The 19,258-nt window shown below is 38.0% G+C and overlaps 1 protein-coding gene across 2 annotated transcripts in view; it reads left to right on the top strand.

Annotated features, from left to right (window-relative positions):
- Nucleotides 1-19,258, top strand: part of MPP7 (membrane palmitoylated protein 7) — a 298,285-nt gene that overhangs the window by 79,434 nt on the left and 199,593 nt on the right. For both annotated transcript variants that reach the window (XM_029953189.1, XM_029953188.1), the window contains exon 2: nt 264-418. In XM_029953189.1, the coding sequence (XP_029809049.1) occupies nt 382-418 (37 nt within the window). In that variant the 5' untranslated portion in view covers nt 264-381. The remainder of the gene's footprint in view (nt 1-263; nt 419-19,258) is intronic.

The raw sequence follows: 19,258 nt of genomic DNA, 5'->3' as shown, positions 1-19,258 counted from the left end.
GGTCTCAGTCTGTGCATTCAGCACTCCAACCATGAAAATCTTTAAGGAAGCCTTGATACGTGCATGAGGAACTTTCGCGCTTTTAATTAGAAATCTCCCATCAAGATAAAAAACTCTTGCACTTAATATTTGCGTGTAGCCTAGACAGACTTTGGAAGAACTGATCTCGTGTGTTGGAATAAGAGTTTTGAGTTAGTTGCAGAATGTCGCAATTTAGTAGTCTTCCCTATTATTTTTCTTTAAAGTGTTTCTTCTCTTTTTAGCAACGGCCTGCACGATAAATTGCGGTGACAGCGTGGCCGCGGCCATCGAGCTGGATCCCCTGCGGCTTTCTGAGCGGAGAGCGTTTGGTGTGTGCTGTCCCAGCCTGCGGTTCGCATCATGCCGGCGTTGTCAACAGGATCCGGCAGTGACACAGGTACGTGAACCCAAGAGGGGCGGCTTCCCTTCTGTCCTTCCTTAAGTTTTCTTGTTCACCGAAAAGACAAGCATTGCTTTAAGTAAGTGCAAACAGATCATGCCTGTTTTTCTGTAACCAGGACGAGGGGCACAAAACCCGCTTAGATGCCTCCCTCCAAGGTAAAAGTTGTCAAAGGACGTTGACCGACCACTGCTCTCTCCAGGTGGTGATGGTTTGTGCTGATGCCCTCCTGTGGTCTTCCCCTTTGTGATCATGCCGTGCACTTAAATTTCTTTAAAAAATAAAGAAGTATTTTAAGCATGCAATAGACTATGGCAAATCCCATGATACTGCCGTTACTCTTCACTCAGGCTTAGTAACAGGAACTTTCTGCCCTACTTGCTTCAGACCTTGCATTGTTTTTCTTTAAGAAATAAAATACTGTCCCTGCCCCATTCTTGCATTTTCTTTCTTCCTGTCACCAGAGGAAGTGGGAGTGGGAGAAACAACTGTCCTGAAGTTGATATGTGTCATTAAGGGATTCAGTTAAAACAAGCATATTTCACCTTATTATCAATTGTAAGATTTAGTGATACTTAGAATAAAGAGTTCCAAGAAAGAGACAAAACACACGTGTGAGGAAAATCCTCTTCCTTCCGACCTGTTTCAGGAGGCGGTGAAGGAGGTCAGTGCCCCTTTGGGGTCTTATTCTGAGGTTCCCCAGAATCGGCCCTTGGTTTGTAATTAAAGTTTTTTAGAGGACGGTTGGCACACAACGTGCCATTCGTTCCGGGTGCCCAGCACAGCGATTCTTCTTCCCTGTGTGTGATGCTCACTGCAAGTGCAGCCGCCGTCTGTCCCCATACAGCACTGATACAGTGTCACTGCCTGTATTCCCTGTGCTGTGTCTTTTATTTCTGTGCTGTATTCATTCTGTAACTGGAAGCCTGAGGCTCTGCTGCCCTTCGGCCATTTTGTCCACCCCCCATCCGTCTCCCCTCTGGCAACCATCAGTTCTCTGTATTTACAGGTCTGAGAGAATCAGCACTTGTCAAAAAGAAAGATACGTAAACCCTTCCCAAAACCTTTTTTTTTTTTTTTTAAAGAGAGAGGGAGAGTGGGGGAAGGGCAGCGGAAGAGGGTGAGAGTATTTTAAGTAGGCTCCGTGGCCAGTGTGGACCCCGAGGCGGGGCTTGATCCCAAGAGCCTGGGATCATGACCTGAGCCGAAATTAAGAGTTGGATGCTCAATGGACTGAGCCCCCCTCCCCAGGACTGTTAAAACAGAATGTGGGGGGGGTGGGGGAGCCGTGCTTTGTACTTTTAAGACCCCTCAGAAGAAGTGGCATGGTGTGTGACAGAAAGCAATGTCTGTGTGTTGCACTGACCATACTGAATCTGGTTCCGTCATGGCCATCCTGTACGCGGCTGAGACAGGGGTCCCAGTGGGGGCACTTCCTGCGACCATGATCTTAACTGAATCACAAATTTGGAAATATTCTTGCTATTTCAAGTATATCCATCCTTACGTTTTGGCAAGTTTTGTCTCATCTTTATCCATCAGCAGTGATTTTTTTTTCCACTGTAATTCACGTGAGGATTAGTTTTTGAGGAAGTAATTTTGATTTTTAAACACCTGAAAATCTTTTTTTTTTTTTTTTTTTTATGAAGACATTAAGTTGGAAGGCAGTGCCTTTGGAAATTTTTTTCTTCATTTTAGTTTTTATATAGTCCCACATTGTGTTCTACTATATAAAATGAATTATTTAACTTTCCATCGTGGTTTGGGAAATCATAGATAAAATTTATTTGAGCCATAAATTTACTATAGTTATGTAATAAGTTTTATGTCCTGCTATTTGCCAAAAATGCCTTAGTTTAATTGAATGCAAAATACTGTTGCTTACATCTATCTCAAGGAATGATTAAAGTGGAATATTTATAGTTTATGGGGCAGTTGAAGGGTCAGTCATGAAAATAGCAGAGGCTATGCAGAATTTAAAAAGGACTTTTCCACACGTAGCGGGCTCTCTTGGTGCAGATCTCAAGCGCCTGTGGGACCCACACCTGGCTTTGTGACAGTTTTTGACCTGTATGCCCGACACGGTTTCAGTCAAGCAGAGAAGATGTGCCTGTTCAAGAGTCACTGCGCTCAGGGAGGCCCCAAAGTATGATGCGCGTCAGATGCTTACGGTCCCCTCGCAGTCGCTGGCAGACCAGATGCAGTTTACCCGTCGGGGATCATTTTTATCCTGAGCAGGGTGGTTTAGTGCCGTCCTCCCTGGGTGCAGAGCTAGAGGGCATAACCAAAGGGCAGAAGCCCGGCCTTAGGGGAGCGGCCCCCAATGTACATAGCCCTCATGTGGGAATACACTTTCAGTGTAAGACTTCTGCCACTTCTCCCTCTCCCCCTGTCTACCTATTTCCCAAGGAAAAAAAATCTGTAAATTACACAGATAATATATAAAAATGTTGTCATTGTCAAAGATGCATCGATAAAAGGAAGGGAATTTTTAATTACCCATCCTTCCCCTGCCCCAGTCTCATTTTCTTTCTGTTTGATGAGTATCCTTTAGGAATGTTCTGTACTTTAAATATTTACACCTGGATATAATAAGTATATTGTTTTATGTCTCTGTTCTTTACTTTTTAATCAGATTCTGTCCTACTCTGGATTGTTCTAGAACTTTCTTTCCTATATTAAGTAGTGTCTCAGAGCTGGATTTCCACAGGGTGTGTGTGTGTGTGTGTGTGTGTGTGTGTGTGTATGTATATAAAACCTATCTGTTTCTACGTACATTTGTATATCTACCTCATTCTTTTAAACCAAGGTGTACTTTTCTGTTGTATCACAATATAGTGCACCATACTTCTGTTGAAAACCCGGGTTTTGTTCCTTTATAATATTTTGGGGAGAAATATGTGAATATTTAATGGATATTGTCAAATTGTTCTCCAGGGTGATTAAAGCACTTAATGATCCTATGGACAGTGCATTTGAGATTCTTTCCCCCGTATTCTTATTGAGCTTCAATATCATAAACCTTTATAGTTTTTGCCCATTTGATGGGTAAAATGTGACATCTTTCGTGTTGAATGTGCATTACTCATGATATTCAGCAGATTTACATTTGTTTAATGGGCTTTTATTCCTTTGATTTGTCGATTTACATCCTTTCCCATTTTTCTATTGGTTTTCATTTTTGTCATTATGGAATTTCTTTTATTTGTATTTTGTATATTATGGGACATTTTAGGTTGAATACCTTTCTCTGGTCAGCCATTTGTCCTTTTTCACTTAAATAGTATTTCTCTTACTGAAGTTGAAAACTTTTATGTGGACAAACCAATCGTCTCTGTATAGTTAATGCTTTTTTTTTTTTTCCTTGTGCTTGCCTACCTACTGCAAGGTCATGAAGATATTCCTAAGACTTTCTTCCAGTAATGAAAACAGTCTGTTTTTATACATTTGGAATTTTAGTCCAGCTGTCATTTATATGTGGAGCGAAATAGTAATTGTTTAATTTTATTTCCCACATGAACAGCCAGTAATCCCCAAATAACTTACTCAGTAGTCCCTTCTTTTCCATTCTTTTGACATAAATTTGTAATATCCCCTCCATGAAACACCAGTATTATATATTTTCTGGGTTTTCTTCTTTGCTTTTTTAAAAAAATAATTTCAGTGGACTGGATTCTTGAGAGCAACTTGAGATTTACAGGAAGATTATGAAGATAGTTCTGAGAGTTCCAGTGTACCTTATACCTTGTTTCCCTGATCAACATCTTCCCTTAGTTTGGCACATGCATTTCAGTTAGTGGATCGATATTGATACACTATTATTAACTAAAATCTATAGTTTATTCAGATTTTCTTTGTGTGGGCTTTTGTTGTGGTGGTGGTTTATTTTTGTTTGTTTGTTTGGTTTTGATTTTGGCTCCAGGATCTCCCATTACATTTACTTGTCATTGTCTCATTAGGTTTCTCTCGGCTATGAAGGCTTCTCAGACTTTTTTTTTTTTGTCTTTGGTGACCTTGCCAGTTTTTAGGAGTTCTAGTCAGCGATGCTAGAGAAGTCCCCTCTGTTGGAATTTGTCTGAGTTAAGTGCCATTGTTACCATATCAAGGGTGCATACTCTCAACTTGATTTATGACTGTTGATGTTAGTCAGCTGGCTGAAATAGTATTTGTCAGGTTTCTCTACTGTAACGTTATCTTTTCCCAGCCTTTCCATACTGTACTGTACAGCCTCCACTATGTGTTACATTCTTCCTCCTTTAGGCTAAAGTATCTGTATAAAATATTTGAAATGGTTTGTCTCTTTTCTCCTATGTACTCGTTTATTCAGGTCAGTATGGACTCATGGATATTTATTGATATTTTGGGTTATAATCCAATACTATATTTATTTTGTTCAAATTGTCCAGCTTTGGCCGTCGGGAGCTGTTTCAGTTGGTCCCTCTGATACTCTCCTGTCAATGTGGGCTTGCTTGTTTCTTCACTTTTGGCACTACTGGGTGTCCCAGGCTCCAGTCCTGGAATCTGCTACTTCTCTAGGGAGATCCTAGTGCCTTTTACTGGGGAATGGGATTAGAACCCAGGATCTAGGTGATGGCTTGCTTATGGCTACTAGCTCCTCATGTGACGGAGCAAAGAAATACATGGATGTACACTAGCCCAGGTAGAGACACACATTATAAACATTTTTGTGTGCGATCAGCTATTACTATACTAAGCTAAACATGAATTCTAACAGATGTTCCCACTCTAATTAGCAAATGGATCATTTTAGCCTCCTTCCTTTGCTTATTCATAATTCCCACCCTCAACAGTGAGAAACCTGGCCATCACTACCCACCATCCATTTACTTAATCGGTTCCAGTGTACACGTTGTTAACCTGTACCTCATGGGAAACAACTTTTATGAACTAGAGAGTTGACCTTGTTTTTATTCCTCTGATAGAACCATTCTGTTTTTAATCTTATGAAATCATTCCTTTCATGCATAGTACCTATGTTAGTTTTAGTTTTATAAATTCATTAAGTATTTTTCCCCAAACATCACATAATATGAATATATATACAGAAAAACACATGAAACTTTTATAAGACAGCTTTAAAACTGGTTATAATGCTGACATCCATGTGATCACCATCTAGTTCAAGAAATCAAACATCCTGAAAGCAGCCCGGATATTTCTTTTTCACAATCGCCTCAACCTCCTTAGAGATGGACATTAAAAAAAAAGGTTGCTATTTTACACTCTACATAAAACATAGTTTATGGTTTATGTAAGCTCCCTAGGCCATACAGTTTATTTTTGCTGTAGTTGAAATTTGTAAGTGGAGTTATACTGTATGAATTGGATTAGTTGTGTGTTACAAGCACCTTCTCTTGTTCTGTGGCTTGTCTTCTCATTTTTGTCCTTTCCTCCCCTCTTCGATATGCAGAAGTTACTAATTTCAATATAATTGAGCACCGTTTACCTTTAGGAGTGATTGCTGAATTGTATTCATGAAATATTTTCTTCGCTTTCGATCAAAAAGTTAACTCCTTTTCTGTTTCCATTTTGGTTTTGATAATGAAGATCTTGTTGGCAAGGTGTGAAGTGGGCTCCCTATTAATTTTTCCCCTGCTGGTATCCACAACGTGATGAATACCGTGCTTCCCTCTGCTTGCTGGGCCGCCCCCGTGGAGCCTGTGTTACAGCGTCGAATCGTTGTGGGGATGGTGAACATCTTTGCTTTTAGTTCTGGGTCACAAAAGAAATTACTTGAACATTTTTTCTTTGTCATATTTGCTCTTTTCTTTTTTTTTTTTTTTTGGTATATGCCTTTTACTGGATTAAGGAAGCTTCCGTTTATTCTTTGTTTGCAAAATGATTTTTTTAATGACTAAGCCATTGAATTTTGTCAGGTGCTTTTTATGTATTGATTGTAATGATCATATGCTTTGTTCCCTGTGAATCTCAATGCAGCAAATTTCATTGATTTTTTTAAAAACTATTAAACCAACTTGTATTTTAGAGGGAAACCCAATTTGTTCATAATTTATTATGCCTTTCATATAATCTGCTGGACTTAGTTCATATTTTGTTTATAACTTTAATATCTGTTTTTATGAGTGACTTTAGCCTGTAATTTTGTTTTCTCATTCTCTTTAACAATACCATGTTAGCCTCATGTAGTGAGTTGGGAGACAAGTGGAGAAGTTTGTGAAAGGCTAAAATTAGTTTTTACTTTAGTGGAATTTACCTGTTAAGTTACTTGGGCCTAAACATTTTCTTTTTGATAAGAATATTGGTAATTATTTTAAAGATTACAAGAATGTTCAGGCTTTTCTAAGACTTGGTCCATTTCACCTAAATTTCCAAATTTCTGAAAAAGTTGCTCATAGTTTTATTTCATGTGTGCACTTTCTATATTAATGTGTGTGTTTCTTTTTCCTTTTTGGTCCTGGTATTGGTAGTTAAGGTCTTGTCTTCTCTTTCCTTAATATTGCCTGAGTTTTGTCAGTTTCATTAGTCTTTTTAGATAAAGAACTTTTGGCCTTATGATTTTTCCTTATTGCATATTAGTTTTTATTTCATTAATTTTTATTCCTTTTGTAATTATGAACATTTGTTCATAAATTTTAGCCTTGGTTTCCTAATGTTAACATTTAAGGATGTTTCTCCCTTGGTACCGGTTTTGTTATCTTAGTAATTAGTTATTTAGAATTTCCTTAAGTAAGAATTTTTTAGATTTATCTTTTGATCCTGATTTTTCTTAATTGCTTTGTGGTCAGAAAACTTAATCTGCATTATTTCAGTCCTTTGAAGTTGTTTTATTAGACTTTATGGCCAGCTCTATGGTCAGTTTCTGTAAGTATTCTGCGTCTAAAAAGAAGGTATATTCTGCAGTCAGAGTTTAGCCTTTTGGATATGCCTACAGATCAGATTTTTAATTAAGTTACTCAAATAGTCTGTATTTTTACTGATTTTTTTTTGTTACTGTTTATTTTCTCAGTTATCAACAAAAATATTTTTTTAATTAAAAATTTTTTTTAAATGTTTTAAATTTATTTTTGAGAGACAGAGAGAGACAGCGTGAGCAGGGAAGGGTCAGAGAGAGAAGGGGATACAGAATCTGAAGCAGGCTCCAGGCTCTGAGCTAGCTGTCAGCATAGAGCCCGACACAGGGCTCGAACCCACAAACCCTGAGATCATGACCTGAGCCGAAGTCGGATGGATGCTTAACAGCCTGAGCCACCCAGGCATCCTTTATTTAATTTATTTTTAAGTTCATTTATTTTGAGAGAGACAGAGACAGAGACAGACAGAGACAGAAAAAGTTAATGCAAGTAGAGAAGGGGCAGAGAGAGAAGGAGACAGAGAATCATAGCCCAATGTGGGGCTCAAACCCATGAACCAAACAAATTGTGAGATCATGACTTGAGCCCAAATCAAGATTCAGATGCTTGACCGACTGAGCCACCCAGGTGTCCCACTCTCTGCCCATTTTAAATCAGATTTTTCTTTTTTTGCCATTAAGTTGTATTTATCTATTTTTAATTTCCCCATGAGGTAGACATCACCTTTATCTCACCCTGCAAATGAAGAAATGGAGGCATACAGAGACAAAGTGATTTGTCCAGGGTCACATAGCCAGCAGGTGGCAGAGCCCAGACATGAACCCAGAAAGTTCTGCTCAGTAGAATACCAAGACCTTTATTGGTAAAGGACCTAAAGGTTAGTGTTTCTTTTTTTTTTTTTAATGTTTTTTATTTATTTTTGAGAGACAGAGAGAGACAGCATGAGCAGGGAGGGTCAGAGAGAGAGGGAGATACAGAATCTGAAGCAGGCTCCAGGCTCTGAGCTAGCTGTCAGCACAGAGCCTGACACAGGGCTTGAACCCACAAACCGTGAGATCATGACCTGAGCCAAAGCCGGACACTTAACCGACTGAGCCACCCAGGTGCCCCAACAAAAACGTATTTTAAAAAGTTCCCCTTTATGACTATGTTTTTGTAGTTCTGTTCAGTTTTTGTTGTATATATTTAATTTTGTTGTATATTTAAATTTATTATTAAATACTAATTTGGTTTTCTGGTGAAGTAAGCTTTTTAAATATATTAAAGTAAATGCTTTTTCTGTTAATGTTTGCATAATACATCTTTTTCTATCCTTTTACTGTCACCGTTTCTGCATTCCTGCTGTATTACTGCTTTGTGAGAGTTGGAGCTCACTGAGGAAACAAGTTAGACGGACTTTGCTTTTAACTAGAGTATCTTCAGTGAATTATAACGTCTGATTTTAAAATTTAAAATCTTAACATATATTGTGTTTTCTTATCCTGATTTCTGTAAGTTGCTTTTTCTATTGTGTTTTCTTTTGGAGTAATTAGGATTTTCCTTTTTCATTTTGGTTTTCCCTTTTCACAGTTGTGAATACTCTATCTTCCTCACCTTATTAAAGTATGTTCGATACATGGCGTGTCAGTTTCGGGCACACGACATGATTTGACATTTGTAAACACTGCAAAGCAATCAGCACAGTGAGTCTAGTTAACATCTCTCTCCATGCAGAGTCACACAATTTTTTTTCTTATAGTGAGAAGTTTTAAGATTTATTTTCTTAGAGCAACTTTCAGATTTTCAATATATTATTATTGACTATAGTCACCATGTACATGACCTCCTTTTATAATTGGACGTTTGTACCTCTTGATCCCCTTCGGCCCTTTCACCACCTGTCCCTCACCCTCTTCCCTCGGGGATAACCACCAGTGTGTTCTCTGTGTCTATGACTTTTGTTTGTTTTTTAGATTCCAGGTAAGTGAAATCGTATGATAGTTGCCTTTTTCTGTCTGAATTCTTTTACTTAGTCTAATACCCTTAAAGTTCATACAAGTTGCTAATGGCTAGCTTTTTATTTATTCATTCATTCATTCATTCATTTTTATGGCTGAGTCATATAGTATTTGTGTGCGTATGTGGTGTAAATTGTCTTTTTGTTCATTTTAATAACTCTTTGGAACTAAATCTGATTTCTTACATGCCTTCTTTAAGGTTTTAACTTGGTAATACATACATATATATATATATTTTTTTTGATATAATAAGTTCTTTTTAGTTCTGTTAAAAATGTTCAGCCAACATTCAGATTGTTTACGCCATAGGCCAATTGTTAGGAAATCTGATTAACTTTCTTTCCAACATCAAAAGCATGATGTTTGATCTGTAAAGCGATGGAGTCAAGTTACGAAAGATTTTGAATATATCACTGCAATATACCACTACCAGAAGCCCTTTGAAATAAACTAAAATGGACTGTGTTGGCTTTGCCAGTGTCCTAAAAATGTGTTGTTTTCATCTTCCATTTAAAAGACGAATGTGATTATTTTCCTTCATTGCTGATGTGTATATTCCATCATGGAAAAGCAGGGCCTTTAACTTGCTGTTCTTCAAATTGTTTCCAAAATGAAGCATATTCTGCAGTTTTGAATGGACTGTATTTATATTTTTACTGCTCTTGCCACAGCAAGTCAAGATCATTAGGTGTGTGGTTGACTGCTAACGTTCCGTATGAATGAAACACAGTGTACAAATTAGCATTTGGGTACAACTTTTTCTTTCTTTTGTGGTAGTACACACAGCTTGTGCTCCTTAAACTGAACCCATCCACTTAATTCTCGTCCTTGTTACTGCTCATCAAGTATTTATGAATGAGGTGAAAAAGTCTTTTTCACGTAGTATGGTTTTTCAGTGATAAACGGAAAAGTCGCTAAGTGGTATTTTCTCCCACTGGCTCTTACAGGAACAGCGTGTGTCTCCACTTCTGTCCTGGTACCAGTTTTCTCCTGAGGTGGATACCGTCTAGCAGGCCATGTGATAGCAGTTACTTTCATATTGCATGCTCTCGTGTTACCAAAAGTCCAAGAATCTTTTTTATTTTTGGGTTTTTCAGATGAGTAGCTTTATTTGTTGCAAAGTCACCTTCAATAAATACTGTTAGAGACAGTTAAAAGTTTGTACACAAAGAAGAGACCATGTGCAGGGGGAGAGCAGTGGTCGATAGATTTAACGTGTCATCTTATTGTGCTTATATCAGCTTCACACAAGTGCTGTGTAAACAAGTTGCTGAATAGTTTGTATCCCATGGAATTGTGCAGAAACTGCATATCCAACAGTCATTTCATCTAGGAATTTTGCCAGCAATTTTCATTCATTATGTAAGATTTGTCTTTTATTTTTAAGACTCATTTTTTCATCTTAATGGCAATAGTGTGATTTGTTTTCGATGTAAGGAGTGCAATATTTAATAATGCATTTGCAGTTTATTTTTTATCTTTAAGTTTTTCTTTAAGGTGAAATACATATAAAATTTTCCATTTTAATGACCTTAATTATACCATTTGGTGACATTAAATATATTCAAAATGCTGTGCAAAACATCACCACTATTTCCAAAACGTTTTCATCACCCCAAACAGAAGGTTTGTGTCTATTAAGCAGTAACTTAACTTGTTCCCCACCGCCCAGCTCCTGACACCCTCCATTCTACTTTCTATCTCTAGATTATAACTATTTTAAATATTTCACTTAAGTGGGATTATATAATATTTGTCACTTTGTAACTAACTTAGGCCACTTAATGTAATGGTTTCAAGGTTCATCCATGTTGTGGCATGTTCCAGAACTTCATTCCTTTGTATGGTTGAATAATATTCCATTGTGTGTATATACCGCTTGTTGTTTATCCATTTATTTGTCGATGGACACTGGATATTTCTACCTGTTGGCTATTGTGAATAGTGCTGCAATGTACATTGTTGGACAAGTATCTGTTTTGAGTCCCTGATTTCAATTCTTTTGGGTATATTCCTAGGAGCTGATTTTCCTGTGATAGGTTAATTCTGCATTGAGCTTTGCAAGGAAGCACCAAATGTTTTCCACAGAGTCTGCAGCACTTCACATTCCTTCCAGCAGTGTATGAGGGTTCCAAATTGTCCAGCTCCTCCTCACTACTTGTCTCATTCTGTAATTTTTGATTGTAGCCATTCTGGTAGGTATGAAGTGGTACTTCACTGTGGTTTTGACTTGCATTTCCCTAATGACTAATGATGTTAAGCATCTTTTCATATGCTCGTTGGCCATCTCTATATCTTATTTGGAAAAGTGTCTATTTAAGTCCTCTGCCAATTTTTTTTTTGTTACATTGCTTTTTTTGTTGTTGAGTTTTGGAGTTTTTAAAAATATATTTTGGATATTAAACCCTGTCATATTTTCAACTTTGCAGATATTCTTTCCAATTATGTAGGTGATCTTTTTACTTGCCTTATCATATCCTTTTTATAAAAGCTCTAATTTTGATGAAGGTCAGTATCAGATTTTTCTTGTGTTGCTCATGCTTTTGGTGGCATCTAAAAATCTATTGCCAAGTCCAAGGTTATGAGAAATTACCCCTTGGTTTAAAATTTGAGTTATTTTTTATACGTGGTGTGAGATAAGGGTCTCAGTTGTTTGCATGCAGAAATCCAGTTGTCCTCATATTATCTATTTTGTTTTCATCTCTATTTAAAAAATATTTTTAATGTTTGTTTATTTTTGAGAGAGAGGGAGAGAGAGAAACAACACAAGAGGGGGAGGGCAGAGAGAGGGAGACACAGAATCCAAAGCAGGCTCGGGCTCTGAGCTGTCAGCACAGAACCTGAAGTGGGGCTTGAATCCATGAGCCGTAAGATCATGACCTGAGCCGATGTCAGATGCTCAACCAACTAAGCCACCCAGGCCCCCCTTTTTAATCTGTTTTTAGTGAACTATCAAATTTTATCCTAGAAAGCATTAGTTTGTGCTTTATCTGGAAACAGATTATTTGTGGAAGAAGTCCATGTCCTTTGGTTTAAAACTTATTAAAAAACTTTGGTGGCTTCACGATATTGAATTTCTTAACTCACAGAGCACGGGGGATGGGGGAAGTTGGCTCTCATTTTATCTCGTTGGATAAAATCCAGTTGTTATAGTGTTGCTTGGTATTCTTTGTTTTGGTGGCTTATTGTTTTGGTTGTCTTTACGAAGTAAAGGTGTTTTTAGTTCCACTTCCAGCATAGATAGATTCACTATCAGTTAAGGTTGGAATCCTGTTAACGTTCTTTATGGATGCTATTCTGGGATGCATCTTATTTAATAATAATAGATAACAGGAAAAGGCCAATTAAAATTGATCCATATTAAATACAGTATGAAAAGAGCCAGAAAATGGCAGGGAAGTGATTAGAACTTTATTTAGAAAAAGGAAATACAAATCATGAGCACATTTTAAATATAATTGAGAACATTTCAGGTTATAAATGTAACTGTGCTAATTCTTAGCATGAATGTAGAGTACATCCCTCTGAATTTTCCTTTATTGGCATAATATTGCTGACAACATTTTATAATGCACTTTGACTTTCCCAGTGGGATAATAAAAAGGGAATTTTAACAAAAATATTTGAAGTCTTTAGTTTCTCAGTAGTATTTGGTTTTTGTTTGTTTTTAAAATTGGATGTTCAAATGGTTCCCTTTTGAAGTAAAATGTATTGTCAGGTATGTTGCATTTTTCTTGGTTGTTGACTAGCAGACCCCTTGCAGAGAGGCTAGGTCATCATCACTGCTCACTGTTGAGCAGCTCTTCACTAATTTTTGTCAGCCTTGTGAAGTACTGTATTTTTTAAAAAATGTCTATTCTTTATTTTTAAGAGAGACAGAGAGAGAGAGGCAGAGAGAGAGAGAGAGAGAGAGAGACAGAGAATCCCAAGCATGCCCTGCACTGTCAGCACAGAGCCCGATGTGGGGCTTGAACTTAGCAAACAGTGAGATCGTGACCTGACCCAAAATCAAGAGTCGGCAGTTTAACTGACTGAGCCACCCAGGTTCCCCAAGTCCTTCCTGTATTTTCGCAGTGATCTTTATGGCATTCAAGATAAAATCCAATGATATTAATGTAGCGGGCATGTGTTAAGTGGGAAGAAATGTTTAAATGAGGGCTAGTATTTACACTGTCAGATTGTTGGTGAATATCATGTTTATTTTCCTTTGTAACCTTGTCACCTTTGGGACTCAGGCTCCAGTCTTCTGCATATTTCTGATCTATCTGTTTGTATTACTGTTTTCAATGGCTAGCCTTCTATGAGCTAGTTTTAAATCTTTGATCTATTTCAGTTAGTTGAGTGGATGACTAGATATAGTTGTGTAGTGTGAATTTTTGAAGCACAGTGGTGATAAGCAAATGCCACGGAAGATGATTGGAAACGCTCTGACAAGTCTAACCCCTGCAGCCCTGGCTCGGCCTCATGGGACAGTCACACAAACAGCATAGTCCTGTTGCAGGTGGGAACTGACGTGAACAAAATCTTAATGGATTTTTTCCCCCTTCGATAGTGCTAAGTTGCCAGTAGAAACTGTCATGTGGCCCAGGACAGACCACTGGACCTGTAATGCTCAGCAGTCTGGACCTTCAGAAACAAGAATTAATCTGTTCTTCTGCACTGTTTCCCATGAGGCTTGGAGCCCACTTAGCAATTTGGGAAATTTCCCTCCTTGTTCTCCCAGCAGTTTCTTGATCAGGAGATCATGCCACATTGACATTTAAATTAAAGGGAATATTTCTTGGTGGTCTTCTTATGAAATAAGAGTAGTTACATTGGGAAGGAATTTTTGTTGCCCAGTTTTCTGTATATGCCTGTGTGTGTGTGGTGCTGGTTAAAATTAGCCAAATTGCTAGGTTTTGTATTATAAATATTCTTCATATCCCAAAAGACAACTTGTCTTTTTTTTTTTAATAGAAAAAAATCTTAATACAGTCTTAGGGTCTGAGTCCCAAAAAGGGTTTATTGACAGTTGAAGGGACCCATGTATATTAAGGACTGTTTTGGTAGCTTTTGGATACCTGTGCTGCAGAATTGTTCAACATAAAGTATTCTTTTCTCAAAAATAATACAAAAAAATGGGGTAGGCGGGCCAAAGATAGGACAAGGACCAAAGTCCAGGTCACGTTGAAAAGAGGGCTCAGAGGATCTTGACCAAAAATATAAAATAAAATTAAAAAACAAATCTTATAAGGCTTTATCTTTAAGCATTTTCAAAAAGCGAAAACCAGCTTTGGAGGAAAATTACAGTTCTCATGCATTCCTAATCTCAAGCTAGATTTATAACTGTATATTCAGATCAAAACTCAAACTAGACTTTACTTTGAGAATGCAAATGAATCATATTGGACTTTTAGCTTCAGAGAGTCCTTCAGTGCAAGTGAGAGGCTGTCTCTTTAAAAAATAGATACTGTTGTATGTACGCCAATTTGAGAATAAATTATATTAAAAAAAGATGCTATTTTTAAATGTTTATTTTTGAGAGAGAAAACAAATGGGGGAGGGGCAGAGACAGAAGTTGACAGGGGACCCAAAGGGGGCTCTGTGCTGACAGCAGTGAGCCCGATATCTCACAAGCCGTGAGGTCATGACCGGAGCCAAAGTTGGATGCTCAACTGACTGAGCTACCCAGGTCTCCTGAAAATACACCTTTTTAAAAAAGCCCTAAAAGTGCCAGGGCACCAGGGTGACTTAGTCAGCTAAGCATCTGATGATTTCGGCTCAGGTTATGATCGCACAGCATGTGGGTTCGAGAGCCCCATGTTTGGCTTTCCTCTGACAGCATGGAGCCTGCTTGGGATTCTGTCTTTCCCCCTCTCTGCCCCTCCCCATCTTGCTCACTCTCGTTCTCCCCAAATAAATACATAAGCTTAAAAAATAAAAATAAAAAGCCCTAAAAGTGCCCAAATTCTCAAAACATGTGGAGAGGTAGAAGCAGGCACTTTAAATTAAAATCTATGACAGACTGCAGTTTAGAATCAGGAAAATTTTTGGAGACTAGTGTATGGTTATTAACACATTATGCATCTAAGTGTACAGCTGACTTCCCACTGTATGCCCGTGACTTCCAGAGCTGTTATGTTTTTTGAATTAAGAAATTTTTCATGCCAGGCCTAGTGCTTGGTTCTTATGGGAAGGCTTATTTATTCATGAATTAGTTCATTATTTATTCAACAAGCATTTACTGAGCACACATGTGCCAGCAGGATGGAGGATATATAAATGTATATTCATCTAGGTGCCTACAGAACTGAGCACAAGTGTCTCAAGAGCAAGGCTGACTGTAGTCAGTATCTTAAGAGGAGGGGGATGAAGTGCGATGGAAGTTCAGAGTCGGAAGAGATTTAGTGCCGGTTTTTGGGGTAGGTGAAATGAGGGGCACCTGAACTGGGAATTAAGAGATGAATAGGATTTGGACATAAAAATATTTTGCATCACAGAAACCTGGAAATTGCGTCTAAAGGAATAATTTTCCTTAGGAAAATGAATTACACACAGCTAATGAGTTCCACGGAAATGAACTTTCACCTGTTCCAGTCACTTTTGAAATGTGAGAATTAATAACAATTCAGATATTGTCAATTCTTGATAACTTTCTGTCCATTACATATGAGATTTCCTTCTTTCTCCTCGAAATACTCTTTTCTCTCCTGAACAAAAGCAGTAAAAGGTGAGGAGGAGTAACTACTTTATTCCTTCTGTCTGTCCCTATCTTTTCCTTGCGTCACCAATGCAATTCACTTGATATTTATTGTGCATTTACTATATGCCATGCACTGTGCCACGTACTAGAACACAAAAATGAATGAGCACGCATGACCCTTTTTCCGAGAAAAGCTTTTACTGAGATGGAGATGGCCAATTAAACAATAGAATACAAACTCTTTATGTGCACTAAGAAAAGAAGGACACCACAGAAGTCAATAACCTGCCTTTCGGTTAAGGCCGTCTGAATTCAAATCCGGGCTCCGCTGAACTCCTAATCACTTCAGTTTTGGGTAGAAATATATTCTGAGCTTACCTGAAAAAAAACCTTTCTCTTTGGTAATATAAACTTTTTTTAATGGGTTTATAATACTACTGGAATTTGTCATTCAGAAGACATGACTCTTTTGTTTCTCTTTTAGAAGAGAAGTGGAGGGATACGTGGTAAGCAATCACAGTAAAGATGGAGATCAAACTAAGATGGTTCCATGCCATTTAGACATAATGAAACAGTTCTATACGGCCGTTGAAATTGATACAATTGGCAAATAAAATGCATATTTTTTTAAAGTCTCATTAAACGTTAAACTTCTATGATGTAGTATGTTTGAACCTCCTTTTTTTTTTTTTTTAAGGTTTTTTATTTTGAGAGAGAGAGAGACTGTGTGTATGCATGTGCATGCCCTGGAGAGGGCCAGGAGAGGGAAAGAATCTCAAGCAAGCTTTCGCTGTCAGTGCAGAGCCCTACTTGGGGCTTGAACCTGTGAACCACAAGAACATGACCTGAGCCAAAATCAAGAGTTGGATGCTTTACTGACTGGGCAACCCAGGCTTCCTGAACCTCCTAAAATTTTTACATACTGTTCAGGAAACTCAGGTGGACACATGTGAAGGTATGGGACCTATACCTATACCTTTCTGCTTCTTGACAAGTGAGGACTGTGGGAAAAATTGCCCTTCTAAATGTTATGTAAGGGTTTTTATAATACAGATGTCTCGTAGACTGAATTTTTATAATGTAGTTTGCATGTAAAAAGATGATTAGGGATTGGCTTCATCATGTAGGTATCCTACTTAATTTCATGTTTTTCCTGAGTAGTAATATTGGGATTCAGCACTCTTAGAATAATTTCTCACTACTTTAATGATTTCATTGGTACCTTGATCGTCTACCCAATTCTTTATGTATACCAGCTCTCTCTCCAGATGCTCTATTGTTTCAGCCGACTTAGCTGGCCAGTCATAACACTGATGGTTATGATTTCTGTTAGGAACGAAATTTCAAGCTTTTTAAAGAAGACGTGTGTGTATTGAAAGCCCGGGAAGCACTTAGGTTTGTGGTCAGCAGTTGCGAACCACCGATTTTTGTGAACCACCAGTTTATGACTTTTTGCTTGGAAGTAAAACCTAGTTACTGCTTAGGTTATTCCATTTATTATTAAGATTCATGCATGGACCTACCATAGTTACCATTAGTTTAGGAACTCTTGAATCTACCCTATCTTTTCCCCACGAAATAAACAGTTTTTACACATTTTGATGACATGAAGTTTCTTAGGAGCACAGCTGTTGTATTTTTGCATAACAGATTGTCCTTGGGGGATGATCAGGAAGGCTTTTGCAGGAGAATGCCTGAAAAGAAAGCCATTAAATAATTCTGAACACTTCTAGGTTTTCTTTGACTCACTTGCTTATTAATTCAGCTAACAAGCCTCTGAGAAGCAAAAGATGGTGATGATGGCGGTTATTATGTGGCTCCTAGAGACATGCACGTGCTAGTGCTTTATGTGTATCCGTCAGATTCCAGAAGGAGGAGGCACAGGTTTGGTACTAAGAACTCCTTCTTTATCTCTGTTGCCTATTGTAGTCGTCCAGTGAGAAACACCTGTTCCTCTTGCTACAGCGCCATTCTGTACAACCAGTAGGCTATCTTCTGTTTTCTTGATTTCTCTTGCGATTTTCTTCCTGATTAATGTTAGCACACCCATTGGTCTGTACATTACTTACCATTAATACACTGAATAAAGGACGATGAGAGTTAAGATTTAGGTTGCTACTCTGCAATGAAAGTAAAAATCTAGATAAATTCTTTATTTGGCTTGGCCTTACTACATGTTAGGTTAAATTTTAAATATATTGTAAATATTGAAAGAAATGAAGATAAATCCTGTCATGTGATTAACTACAATAAAACAGTACAGTACTTCACCTGTGATAGCCAAGTAACTATTCCAGACTCGGAGGCCCTATAATTGCTTACATATAGTGTAAATGTAATTCATTCTTCTAAATTCATAAGGGTTTTAGAAGTAATTTTCATTTTGCTATGGCTTTATCTTCTGGATGAGTCTTCCAAGAATCCACGTACCATTGATCTTTGAACACTTGGTGGGGGTGGGGCGAGACACCAGCCCCTCCCTATCCCCTGTCCCCCACATAGTTCAAAACACATGTGTAACTTCTGATTCTCCAGAAGCTACTAATAGTCAGCTGTTAGGCAGAAGCCTTACTGGTCACATAAACAGTTGATTACCACGTATTTTGTATGTTATATGTATTCTGTGCTCTATTCTCTCAATAAAGTAAGCTAGAGAAAAGGAAATGATGTTGAGAAGATCAGAAGAGAAAAGATATTTACTGTTGCATGCTGTAAAAAAATCCATGAATCAGTGGACCTGCCCTTCCAACCAGTGTTGTTCCAGGGTCGACTGTGTGTCATGCTCACACTGATAGCGGAGGATACGCTGTGCACGCTGTGGACCGCTAACACAGCTCACTATAGTTTGGAATCTATTTAAAGCTTAGAGCTAGCTTTTAAAAACAGAAGCTCTGTGGCACAAAAGCTGACACATAGACCAATGGAATAGAATAGAGAACTCAGAATTGGACCCACAAGTGTATGGCCAATTAATCTTTGACAAAGCAGGAAAGAGTATCTTATGGAAAAAGGACTGCCTCTTTAGCGGGTGGTGCTGGGAGACCTGGACAGCAACATGCAGAAGAATGAAACGAGACCGCTTTCTTACACCATACACAAAAGTAAACTCAAAATGGATGAAGGACCTGAATGTGAGATAGGAAACTATTAAAACCCTAGAGGAGAAAGCAGGAAACAACCTCCTTGACCTCAGCCCTAGAAATTTCTTACTTGACACATTCCCAAAGGCAAGGGAATCAAGAGCAAAAATAAACTATTGGGACCTCATCAAGATAAAATGCCTCTCCACTGCAAAGGAAACAATAAAACTAACAGGCAACCGACA

This window comes from Suricata suricatta, chromosome 10 (assembly GCF_006229205.1).
Source record: "Suricata suricatta isolate VVHF042 chromosome 10, meerkat_22Aug2017_6uvM2_HiC, whole genome shotgun sequence".
In the NCBI taxonomy this organism is placed as follows: Eukaryota; Metazoa; Chordata; class Mammalia; order Carnivora; family Herpestidae; genus Suricata; species Suricata suricatta.
This window is presented reverse-complemented; position numbering and strand designations above follow the sequence as displayed.